The sequence below is a fragment of the Rhinoraja longicauda genome, chromosome 4, assembly GCF_053455715.1.
Source record: "Rhinoraja longicauda isolate Sanriku21f chromosome 4, sRhiLon1.1, whole genome shotgun sequence".
NCBI lineage: Eukaryota > Metazoa > Chordata > Chondrichthyes > Rajiformes > Arhynchobatidae > Rhinoraja > Rhinoraja longicauda.
The window spans coordinates 88,942,609-88,955,275 of NC_135956.1; the positions used below are offsets into that span (position 1 = coordinate 88,942,609).

The window sequence follows — 12,667 nt, forward strand, 5'->3', positions numbered from 1 at the left end:
AATCGCCTATATTGAAGTGTAGTACGCAAAGGAGCGTAACGACCCAGAGAGGAAGGATATTCTTGCCATTGAGGGCGTGCAGCGTAGGTTTACCAGGTTAATTCCCGGAATGGCGGGACTGTCATATGTTGATAGACTGGAGCGACTGGCTTGCTTGCATACACTGGAATTTAGAAGGATGAGAGGGGATCTTATTGAAACGTATAAGATTATTAAGGGGTTGGACACGCTAGAGGCAGGAAACATGTTCCCGATGTTGGGGGATTCCCGAACCAGGGGCCACAGTTTAAGAATAAGGGGTCGGCCATTTAGAACGGGGGTGAGGAAAAACTTTTTCAATCAGAGCGTTGTGAATCTGTGGAATTCAGAAGGCAGTGGAGGCCAATTCTCTGAATACATTCAAGACAATAGACAATAGACAATAGGTGCAGGAGTAGGCCATTCAGCCCTTCGAGCCAGCACCGCCATTCAATGCGATCATGGCTGATCACTCTCAATCAGTACCCCGTTCCTGCCTTCTCTCCATACCCCCTCACTCCGCTATCCTTAAGAGCTCTATCCAGCTCTCTCTTGAAAGCATCCAACGAACTGGCCTCCACTGCCTTCTGAGGCAGAGAATTCCACACCTTCACCACTCTCTGACTGAAAAAGTTCTTCCTCATCTCCGTTCTAAATGGCCTACCCCTTATTCTTAAACTGTGGCCCCTTGTTCTGGACTCCCCCAACATTGGGAACATGTTTCCTGCCTCGAATGTGTCCAATCCCCTAATTATCTTATACGTTTCAATAAGATCCCCCCTCATCCTTCTAAATTCCAGTGTATACAAGCCTAAATGATCCAGCCTTTCAACATATGACAGTCCCGCCATTCCGGGAATCAACCTAGTGAACCTACGCTGCACGCCCTCAATAGCAAGAATATCCTTCCTCAAATTTGGAGACCAAAACTGCACACAGTACTCCAGGTGCGGTCTCACCAGGGCCCGGTACAACTGTAGAAGGACCTCTTTGCTCCTAAACTGTGGGGATAAATGGGGCCCTTTCGGAATGGCAGGCAGTGACCAGTGGGGTACCGCAAGGTTCGGTGCTGGGACCCCAGCTATTTACGATATACATTAATGACTTAGACGAAGGGATTAAAAGTACCATTAGCAAATTTGCAGATGATACTAAGCTGGGGGGTAGTGTGAATTGTGAGGAAGATGCAATAAGGCTGCAGGGTGACTTGGACAGGTTGTGTGAGTGGGCGGATACATGGCAGATGCAGTTTAATGTAGATAAGTGTGAGGTTATTCACTTTGGAAGTAAGAATAGAAAGGCAGATTATTATCTGAATGGTGTCAAGTTAGAAGGAGGGGGAGTTCAACGAGATCTGGGTGTCCTAGTGCATCAGTCAATGAAAGGAAGCATGCAGGTACAGCAGGCAGTGAAGAAAGCCAATGGAATGTTGGCCTTCATAACAAGAGGAGTTGAGTATAGGAGCAAAGAGGTCCTTCTACAGTTGTACCGGGCCCTGGTGAGACCGCACCTGGAGTACTGTGTGCAGTTTTTGGTCTCCAAATTTGAGGAAGGATATTCTTGCTATGGAGGGCGTGCAGCGTAGGTTAACTAGGTTAATTCCCGGAATGGCGGGACTGTCGTATGTTGAAAGGCTGGAGCGATTGGGCTTGTATACACTGGAATTTAGAAGGATGAGGGGGGATCGTATTGAAACATATAAGATAATTAGGGGATTGGACACATTAGAGGCAGGAAACATGTTCCCAATGTTGGGGGAGTCCAGAACAAGGGGCCACAGTTTAAGAATAAGGGGTAGGCTATTTAGAACGGAGATGAGGAAGAACTTTTTCAGTCAGAGAGTGGTGAAGGTGTGGAATTCTCTGCCTCAGAAGGCAGTGGAGGCCAGTTCGTTGGATGCTTTCAAGAGAGAGCTGGATAGAGCTCTTAAGGATAGCGGAGTGAGGGGGTATGGGGAGAAGGCAGGAACGGGGTACTGATTGAGTGATCAGCCATGATCGCATTGAATCGCGGTGCTGGCTCGAAGGGCTGAATGGCCTACTCCTGCACCTATTGTCTATTGTCTATTGTCTATACTCAACTCCTCTTGTTACGAAGGCCAACATTCCATTGGCTTCCTTTCAGTGACTGATGCACTAGGACACCCAGATCTCGTTGAACATCCCCTCTTCCTAACTTGACACCATTCAGATAATAATCTGCCTTTCTATTCTTACTTCCAAAGTGAATAACCTCACACTTATCTACATTAAACTGCATCTGCCATGTATCCGCCCACTCACACAACCTGTCCAAGTCACCCTGCAGCCTTATTGCATCTTCCTCACAATTCACACTACCCCCCAGCTTAGTATCATCTGCAAATTTGCTAATGGTACTTTTAATCCCTTCATCTAAGAGAGAGCTAGATAGAGCTCTTAAGGATAGCGGAGTCAGGGGGTATGGGGGGAGGGCAGGAACGGGGTACTGATTGAGAATGATCAGCCATGATCGCATTGAATGGCGGTGCTGGCTCGAAGGGCTGAATGGCCTACTCCTGCACCTATTGTCTATTGACTGTAGAACACTTTAGAGTAAATTTAGAGTAGAAAAACCAAAAATAGCATTTAGTTTAGCGTTTATCTGGGGCATTAATTGTAAAGAACTGATAGTTGCCATTGTACAAATAATGTGAAAGGAGTTGGATCGTAAATATAATTTTAGCCCTTTCAGATAGTACTTTGAACAGAATTAGGACTGCCAGTAGTTGCACCTACTAATCTGCAGCCAGACTTTAAAACAAATATTTGCACAACTATTCGACCATTGAACTTGTTCATGTAAAAGACCCTGTACAGCAAATTCAAATCAACGTGCTGAAAAATCACTTTAATGGAGAGGTTCCTTTCCATTTTCATTTCAGGAAATTTCCAACAATGATTATATACCTTTTTTAGTCAGAGTTGGAAATCTGTGGAATTCTCTGCCTCAGAAGGCAGTGGAGGCCAATTCTCTGGATGCATTCAAGAGAGAGATAGATAGAGCTCTTAAGGATAGCGGAGTCAGGGGGTATGGGGAGAGGGCAGGAACGGGGTACTGATTGAGAATGATCAGCCATGATCACATTGAATGGTGGTGCTGGCTCGAAGGGCCGAATGGCCTCCTCCTGCACCAATTGTCTTGTCTATACCGGCAAACAAGGTTGTGCTGTGGGAACTCACCCATGGAAGATGGAACCCGGGACGACCAAACAAGACCACGCTGAAGACGTTGATGGAAGATGCATATGTAGAGACAAAAGAGGAGCTGGCCAGCCGTGTGGAGGACAGAGATGTGTGGGGCGTCCATCACCATGCCCGTCGCAAACCAGTGCCACTGCGTCGCTAATGTCCTCGACAATTCTAATTAATTAATTAATAAAATACTTCAGGAAACCAAATGCTGTGAATAATAATATTATTTACCAATAGTTTGAAACATTCCATTTTTGTTTCACATTCCCAATGCAATACGTATCAGTTTTGACAAGTTCAATTGGTCAGCACTTGAAGCCATGAGGGGAAAAGATTCTGGATTTTTTTCCAGATTACATTTTATGAAATGCTTCCCCTTTATCAATTCAACACAGCCTAGTTCTATTTTTGATTTTTTTTGTCGGAAGAATTTGTATACACTGGAATTTAGAAGGATGAGAGGGGATCTTATCGAAACGTATAAGATTATTAAGGGGTTGGACACGTTAGAGGCAGGAAACATGTTCCCAATGTTGGGGGAGTCCAGAACCAGGGGCCACAGTTTAAGAATAAGGGGTAGGCCATTTAGAACGGAGATGAAAAAAAAAATTCAGTCAGAGTTGTAAATCTGTGGAATTCTATGCCTCAGAAGGCAGTGGAGGCCAATTCTCTGAATGCATTCAAGAGAGAGCTAGATAGAGCTCTTAAGGATAGCGGAATCAGGGGGTATGGGGAGAAGGCAGGAACGGGGTACTGATTGAGAATGATCAGCCGTGATCACATTGAATGGTGGTGCTGGCTCGAGGCCAAATGGCCTCCTCCTGCTCCTATTGTCTATTGTCTATAATTTCAGACCAAATAGCAAAAAGGTTTTGTTTTTACCATATTAAGTCCCTCGTCTATTTTAAACACCGATAGATCAACCAGCCTCAAAAGGAATGCAAAGTTTAAGCAACTTGTATCCATAACACACCTGTGGTCAAACTACAGAAAAGCAAACTTAGAGACTTCAGGTAGCTTATAATGATGCTGAGAATATTACTTAAGAGACCTTAGTTGGTGTAGTGCAAGTGAAATGTTTGTGGCTGCAGGAGTCAATACTTTACAAACTGTCTTATGAAATCTTATGTATAAATTTATTTGCCTGATTAATGACTCTGAAAATGAAATCATCTTGGCCTTATCAAACATAAGGTTCAGCACTACACACTACCAATCCCAGCTGTGGAGACATTGGTATCGTTGTCTAGTTGTAGGACACTGATTTTTAAAATTTTCTTTTTAAAACCATGTATTTTGCATTTGTATGTAATTTATTGTGCTTTTGTAAGTAATTTTTTGCGCTTTTGTAAGTAATTCATTCTATGTAATGCCTTAATCTGGACCGAGTCTGTAATAAAGTAAAGTAAAAAGAACAAATTATGGAAATGCCAGTAAAGTATTGTGTTGACATGTATATAACAATTCAGTATTGGCACAAACTCAGTCAGAGCTGTATAGCACACAAACAGGTCCTTCAACCGATCATATTCATACCAACCTTGTTGCCTATCTACACAAATCACATTTGCCCACATTAGGAGGTTATCTTTTATGCCTTGCCCATTTAAATCTGTCTAAATGCCTCTTAAAAGTGGCAATGTATCCGATTCCACCACATCCAGCAGCTTGTTCCAGATGTCAACCACTGAAAAACATCCTTTGAAGCTCTTACCTTTCACCCATGGACTCGTGTGTTTGATACCCCCATTATGGGGGGGGGGGAAATATGGTTTCACAATATACCCTATATTATACACCGATCAGCTAAAACATTATGCCCACCTGCCTAATATGCTGTTGGTCCTCCGTGTGCAGCCCCATATGCAGCAGGGTGCGATGCACTGTGTATTGTGACACATTCCTCCCATGACCACCATTAACATTTTCTGTGACTTGTGCCACAATAGACCTTCTATCGGTTCGGACCAGACGGGATAGCCTTCGTTGCCCTCGCGCATCGATGAGCCTTGGGCGCCTAACACCCTGCCAGTTTGTCCCTCCTCGGACCACTGTCGGTCGGTACTCACCACTGCTGACCGGGAGCACCCCACAAGCCTTGCTGTTTCAGAGATGCTCTGACCCAGTCGTCTGGCCATAACAATTTGGCCCCTCTCAAAGTCGCTCAGGTCTTTACCCCTGCCCATTTCTCCTGCATCCAACACATCAACTTCAAGAACTGACTGTTCACTTGCTGCCTAATATATCCCACCCCTTGACAGGTGCCCTTGTAACAAGATAATCAATGTTATTCACTTCGCCTGTCAGTGGTCATAATGTTTTGGCTCATCGGTGTATACTTTTATTAGGTGTCCTTCTGGGGAAAGAAAATGCCTCCTCTTGGGGGAAAAGACGTCAGCCTGTGACCAGTCAGTTATATAGCACAGAAACAATCACTTCAGCCTAACTCGTTCATGCCAGCCAAGATGTATATCCAGCCTAATTTAATTTGCCTCCATTTGGCCTATATTCCTCCAAAACCTCTGTATCCAGTTACTTGCCTGAATATCTCAAAACAATGTAGCCGTACCCACTTCTAGTTTCTCGACTGCTTGTTTAATATATCAATTAGAAAAACCAATGCACATCACCAAGTCAACTTTGGATTCAATTAGGAAGCTTGCCTTGAATGCCATGTACCATTTGAAACAATTCAAAAACAATCCAAAAGTGAATGACAAAATGAACAAAGGAAGATTCCAATGTCTGAACATTAATAAAAGTTTTCTTGGCAATTAAAATCCTGCAAAGAGTAGAAAAGGGAATTATTTTAAAATGTGACAGTTGTGAAATCAGAAATGATTTAAAGTTCAACAAGTTGATGTAGTTGGGAAGGCTGATTTGGAGTTGAAGAGCAAAAAGCAAAATACTGAAGATGAACTGACAGAATTCAGGGTAAATGTCATAGAAACATAGAAAATTGGTGCAGGAGTAAGCCATTCAGCCCCTCGAGCCAGCACCGCCATTCAATATGATTATGGTTGATCATCCAAAATCAGTTCCTGCTTTCTCCCCATATCCCCTGATTCTGTTAGTCCCGAGAGTTAAATCTAACTCTCTCTTGAAAAGGCCCTTCAGCCCACCGAGTCCGCGCCAACCAGTGATCCCTGCACACTAACACTATCCTAAACACGCTTGGTACAATTTACAATTTTACCGAAGCCAATTAACCTACAAACCTGGACGTCTTTGGGAGGAAACCGGAGATCCTGGAGAAAACCCACATGGTCACAGGGAGAACGTACAAAGTTTGTACAGACAGCACCCGTAGTCAGAATCGAACCCTGGTCTCCGGCGCAGTAAGTACCGCATGTGCATATGTCTGTGTGTGTGTGTGCCTGTGTCATATCTACAAATTTCCTCTCAGAACTAACTGTGTAGATGTATATATTAAAAGCCTTCAAAACAAAACCTGCCAAATGCCTGGGGAAGATTATCAGGTTAAAAGTTTTGCATAAAATTACTGTCTGAAGGAACAAGCAGTTGAAAATAAGTCACATCCATTTTAATGCCATATAATAATTTAAATTAATGACACTGTTTCCAGTTGGAGACAGATTAATTCATTGCGTCCGGGAAAAAAAAAAGATTGCAACAGTCATGGTGTAAATTTAACTTCTGAAAGGAAAAAGAAATAAGACTCACTAATCACTCGTCTAGGTGATAAACAGTTTATTTTAATCTGGTTTTGTCTGATGCAGTGTACAATGCCAATACTTTCAATAAAGCCATTTAACTCAGCATCTAGCATCGTCCATCTTCGTTGTGCACATTATACAAAAGAGCATGATTTTAACAAACAGGGAGTTGTATTACATCATTTATGATAATCGTACTTTAGGAAGAAAGGAGAAGGAAAAAAAAATTGTTGAATGCGGTATGTCTATTTACTGACTCCAGTATCTTTCTTTTTCCCCCATACACATTAGCTGTGAAGCTGTACCTCCAATGGAAAAGCAATACCCGGACAGCATGGATACTTCCTGGATCAGCAATTTTGTACAAACAATAAAAAGGAATATCTAGTAGACAATAAGCCAGGCGCAATACATACACAAAACACTTCAGTACCATAGACAGATACAGGATTTAAATTAATACAGCATCCATATTTTTTTAATATAAATCAACATGAGTTTGCAAACGTGCTGAGTTACTGAAACTATCAGTGTGATATAATATATATATATATTAGATATATTTGTGCATATATATAAAATATCACAGACACAGTGAGGTAAATATAACTTGGTCATTCCGGAGGTATCTTTAATTTAAAGCAGAATTACATTAAATGGTTTGAGTGTAGACTAAATGTAATCGTAATGTGGGGCTGCATGAGGAAACACAATGCTGGTGGGACTGTGTTGGAAAGGGCAGGTAGTGGCATTCGATACAGGAAAATAAAATCCACAGCATTTCATAATTTAACATTAACATTACATATGCAGCAGTATCACCTGCATATACTGAGTTGTCATGGGTAAATTCAATATAGCAATAAAGAAGCACATCCGATATGCACACTTAACATGCTGCAGATCACAGTAATTACCATGGTTTGATAGGGAGGTGCCCATTTTGTTGCGTTCATTCACTAACCATACAAAATTTGTGACCCGTTAAAGACGTTTTCTGTACTCTACATTTAGACAATATGCTCAGTGATTACTTACAACAGGAATGACTGATGAGAAATCTTTAGAACAGAGCTACCACACATTTTACCCAAGGGTTTAGCAGCAGTTCTGCCACTTCAGGCGCATTCATCGCTTGCAATTATAATACTGTTTCTCAGCCAGGAAACTACACACTGAGATTACCGATGATAGAAAAGATCTGGATTTATTTGAGCTAGAAGCTATACGCAACATTTTCTATATAGTTTTTCTCCCTGCTCTGCTACTAGGTTTATTACCATGTTAATCACACTACAGATTTTATGATATTAAAAAGTAAAAAGTTGTAGAAATAAAAATCTCTTCTTACACTGGGCTCTCTCATTTGTAAATATACAATTATATGTATACTAAGTTAAAACTAGAAGCAAGACTAATCTATGTATTTTAGAGTGGATCTATGTTTAATGCAACAAATGGATCAGTTTACTGCGTCTTTGCCAAATTCAAGGAACAACAACATTGCACATCTACACTGCAATAAACATAACTTGGAGTCTTTTCACCCCGGGTTAAATTTGGATGTTGAATCTTTATATTCATCTTCAAACACCTCTGATAAGGCAGACTCCATAAATCAATAATTGCAGTGTATAAAGTCAGAAAGCTGTGAAATCGTCATTTTAGGCCGTTTCCCCTCAAATAAAGTAAAGCACAAGTGGAAGCAGATTGTGTACTCCGAGAATGCCAAGCAGTAGATGGCCAGATTGCCTTCGATTTACACACGGTTCATGAAAATTACAGTGCGAGATCATAAGGCCCATTATGGCATTTTTGTGCAAATAAAAATGCAGACTCCCAAGATGCAAAAAAAAAAGATAATTTCATGAATAAATTGATTTAATTCCGATTTTGTACCTGCAAAACATAGTCTTTTTTAAAAGCCAACTAAAAACCTAGTCCACTCCAAATAGAAAGTCCATTTGTAATAACTATTCTCATAATTCTAAATTCATTAAAGCTAATTTGATTTTAATGGCACCTAAAACAAAGTAAAGTAAAATGTTTTCACCCCAAAAGATGGCATGATAAAATGCACACAATTAATGCATCGAGTAAGATTTGATTGGGTCCTTAGTGTCACTGCAAATGGAGAGAGAAAAATAGGCAAATATTTGTGAAGATTAATCTACATACTATGCTACATACAATAATAATCATTCATTTGGCTGCTATCATTTAGTGTTAAAATGCATTATAATCATATTTGGTTGAGAGGCATTTGCTCTATTACGTACTTTATGTTAAAAATTCAACAACGTCAAAATAACTCTTCCTTAGCAAAAACTAATTTGACAGATGATAGCCGAGCAAATCTTTTACCAAAGGTACCCAACCCCCCCCCCCCATTTCCAAGGAGCAAAGCGTTTCTTGTCAGGAGGCCAAGTTGACAAATTGCAAGTATGTTCCTTGCTATTTTAAGTGGCTGCTTCCACCAAAGCACAACAACCAATGGAGGTGCATTGTGGAATACTGTAACCATATTCCCATAATTGTCTTTTCGATGTTCACGGAGTAGAGGGTCATGAACCTCCACCAGGCTATTGGGAATTGACGTTCGTATATTTAAAACAAAAAACTGGAAAAAATTGCTAATTGCAAACATTGTCTAGTTAAAACAAAATTGAACTAAAACCCAGATTGAGGCCCTCGCCAAATTATCTCTAAGCCTAGAAATTGTACATGATACAGGTTTGGGGTGTTTTTTAAACGTTCTGGCTACTATACATTTATGTACCCATTTCAGAAACTCACAATTTACTTTACTGCCTCAACACAAATCTTATTCCTGCAACAACAAAAAAAAGTAGCAACAGTTAATGCATTTGTCTCAGTCTTGTTCCCAAGTATGTAGGCCACTTCAAAGTAGCGTAAAGGCTAAAACCAAAGGCGAAGTGTAGAATTCCTGACTCAAAGGTTTTAGCCAAATAAAAGGTGAAAATAGATCGCAAGGATTCAAAATTATATTCACTTGGTTGAATTGCTAAGCAGTAAAACTAGTACTCAACCCTTAGATAGAGTACCCTTTGAGTGTAATACTGTATCTTGCACGGAGATTTATATTCCTTTTGTGGGACTAGCCCCATTACCAGTCTCTCCAACATTTTGGGGCAGTATTGGTAAAGGCTTAAGTGTTCCAGCTTTTCTACTATTAAGACCAATAATAAAACTTTGTCATCGAGTTAAATGTTAATTTAAAAAAAAACCTAAGCTACATAATAAGTCGATGTCCTGGGAAGGTGGTGTTCAGTGCACAAAGTGGACCCCAGCCTGCGCTCAATGTGTCCATTAGAGAGCTAGGCATGATGGAAATTTCCTATGTTATTTAGAAAATGTGGTGCAGACAGAGTGATCCATCTTCTGCTCCCTCGATGAGGTAGAACAAGAATCCCTTCCAATAACACTGCAGTCCAGGTGCAGTTTTCATCCTATCAGCTCGATCTCTGGACTGCAGACAACTACATTTTTATGCCTTCCTGTTGGCTGAGCTGAGACAACGTTTTCTTGATGCGAAGAGCGGTTAATCTGGCTGCTCCATTGGCGTACCAACATTCACGCATGATTTTGGCCATTACACGTAGAGCCTGCGCCAAAGAGATAGCAGGGTTAGAACAAGTTGGCAATGCAGTGACGAGAATAAACAGCAAACACCTACAATTTATAACTACAGTTACTTCCACATTTGCCTCCCTGGTTAAAAATCATCCAATCTTTGAATCTAGATATTCTTCCAAAATATAATGATAGGCTAAGGATCCAGTTGAAGCAATCTCAGGAGTCAATTATTTTGTGTTTTTGTTTTACTATATCAATGACAGCCAAACAATAGTCTTAGATTCTTGATCCTTTCATCTCTGATTAACTCAAAAAGAAAGTAGAAACTAAGGATAACTCTAACACTGACATTGAAGCTTGCACTGGTTAAGGGAATAGACAAAGACAGCTTTGGTTCAGTTAGTAAAAACTACAATTAAATGCTAATCTAGCAACTTGTAGTAAAATAAAAAACAGAAATGGAAAATAATGTGCATTAATTTTAAACAAGAATGTTTTGTGTTCACATTGTTTTCACAATCATCCTCCACAGAACAAGGTAAGACATTGGAGAGATGCAGAATACTGATTACACAACATTCAACCAAAGACTCAAGTATGTTTGGAACTCAGTCCATATTTAACAGCCTCCAATCAGTACTTTGTCCAAAACTCAAACCATTCCAAGGAGAAAATCAATGCAAGTTAGGTTGCATCGAACAAGTACAAATCAGGTTCAAATCAGAGCTACAAATTTTTGCCAGGCCAAAAATTTAACCAGGATTCCGTGACACTCGTGACCATGGAACTTGCTATCGGATGATGCTTGAACTCAGCAGGGTATTTGTAGGAAAAATGGAAGTGAGTCATGAGTTTTGTTGGGACCTCTTACCAATTGAAATGTGTTTTAAACTATATCTTTGTTTTCACTTGTCAGAAAGATCACTTGTCAGACATAGACCATTGGAGGAGAAATGGAGTAAACTTCTGAAAGGAGGCTGTTAATATTTACTAATTAAAGTAGATGAGTAGATAAAGTCAGTCGCATGTGATGAGCTATAATCTGTCATAATGCTGCAGATGCACAAGAATTCTTCACTAAACTTTGCACAACCAGATGACAACAGTATTTTTGAGATTATCTCCAAAGTGAAACATGTATTAAGTTTCCAAAAGAGTTCTTGCAAATGGGGATGTTCATTATTTTAAAGAAAAACCTTTTTAGCCAAGTCAATTGGTGCAAAAGCCAAACAGCACTGTTATGTAGGAGACAGATTTAAATTAAAGCAATTTTACACTACAAGACAATGCAAATAATCAAATCATAACATAATAAGTTGCATGACTTTTCTACCTTAAAAACACCAAATTTTATAATCTGTTAAAAGATCACCAAGTGGCATAATTCCTGGTGTACAAAGTGTTAAACTAAATTTATTTGATCTCGGAGATCCAATACAGCACCAAAAAGATAAATCCAATGGCAAAGAATGAGAGCTGAAGGTGGAAAAGTGGATTTCTAGTACTGTTGCAATGTTCAGATAAATATCCTCTTCTTCAATAGATATTTTCATATAAATTTCAGCAAATGAGATATATATACACACACAGCTGAAGGTGTAATGGATTTCTTTGTATGCACAATAACAAGTTTGCATTGGGCCACTCAAAAGAGCTATTATCTTGCGATTTGGATACAACCGTTGCATACGATATTGTCCTCTCTTTGAAAACAATACTGAATACAAATTAAGAAAGCCAGTGACAATCGCTCTTAAATATTTATTAGGATTAATTAATATTGGAGGCTTAAAGTTTCTCAGTGTATAAAGAGCATGATCATTAACCTGCCAGAGGTGAAACTGCTCATTACCTCAACAAATCCAAATATAACCTCCGAGTAAATACAAGCTCTTTTAGAATATAAACCTATGGGGCAGATGCATGGACTATCATAGCCACATTGAAAGTGTAGCTCAAGGGACAATTTGTTCTTAATGTGTCAGACACACAACTTTCAAAGATATTTAATTTACTCAGTTACTTTTACAACAACAAAGCGATGAAATGAATTGTTTGGGCATTACATTACTCTGCAGAATGAGATCTTTGATTTCACTTATGGACTAAAGATACCTGCCAATACACAAAAACTGTTCACATGCCGAAAACTGCTTTGGCCAA

General features: G+C 39.9%; 1 protein-coding gene across 4 annotated transcripts in view; it reads right to left on the bottom strand.

The window, feature by feature from the left end:
- Positions 1-6,930: 6,930 nt before the first annotated feature.
- tgfbr1b (transforming growth factor, beta receptor 1 b) overlaps positions 6,931-12,667 on the bottom strand; it is a 56,983-nt gene continuing 51,246 nt past the window's right edge. For all 4 annotated transcript variants that reach the window (XM_078398332.1, XM_078398333.1, XM_078398334.1 and 1 more), the window contains one exon: positions 6,931-10,533. In XM_078398332.1, coding sequence (XP_078254458.1) covers positions 10,408-10,533 — 126 coding nt within the window. In that variant the 3' untranslated portion in view covers positions 6,931-10,407. The remainder of the gene's footprint in view (positions 10,534-12,667) is intronic.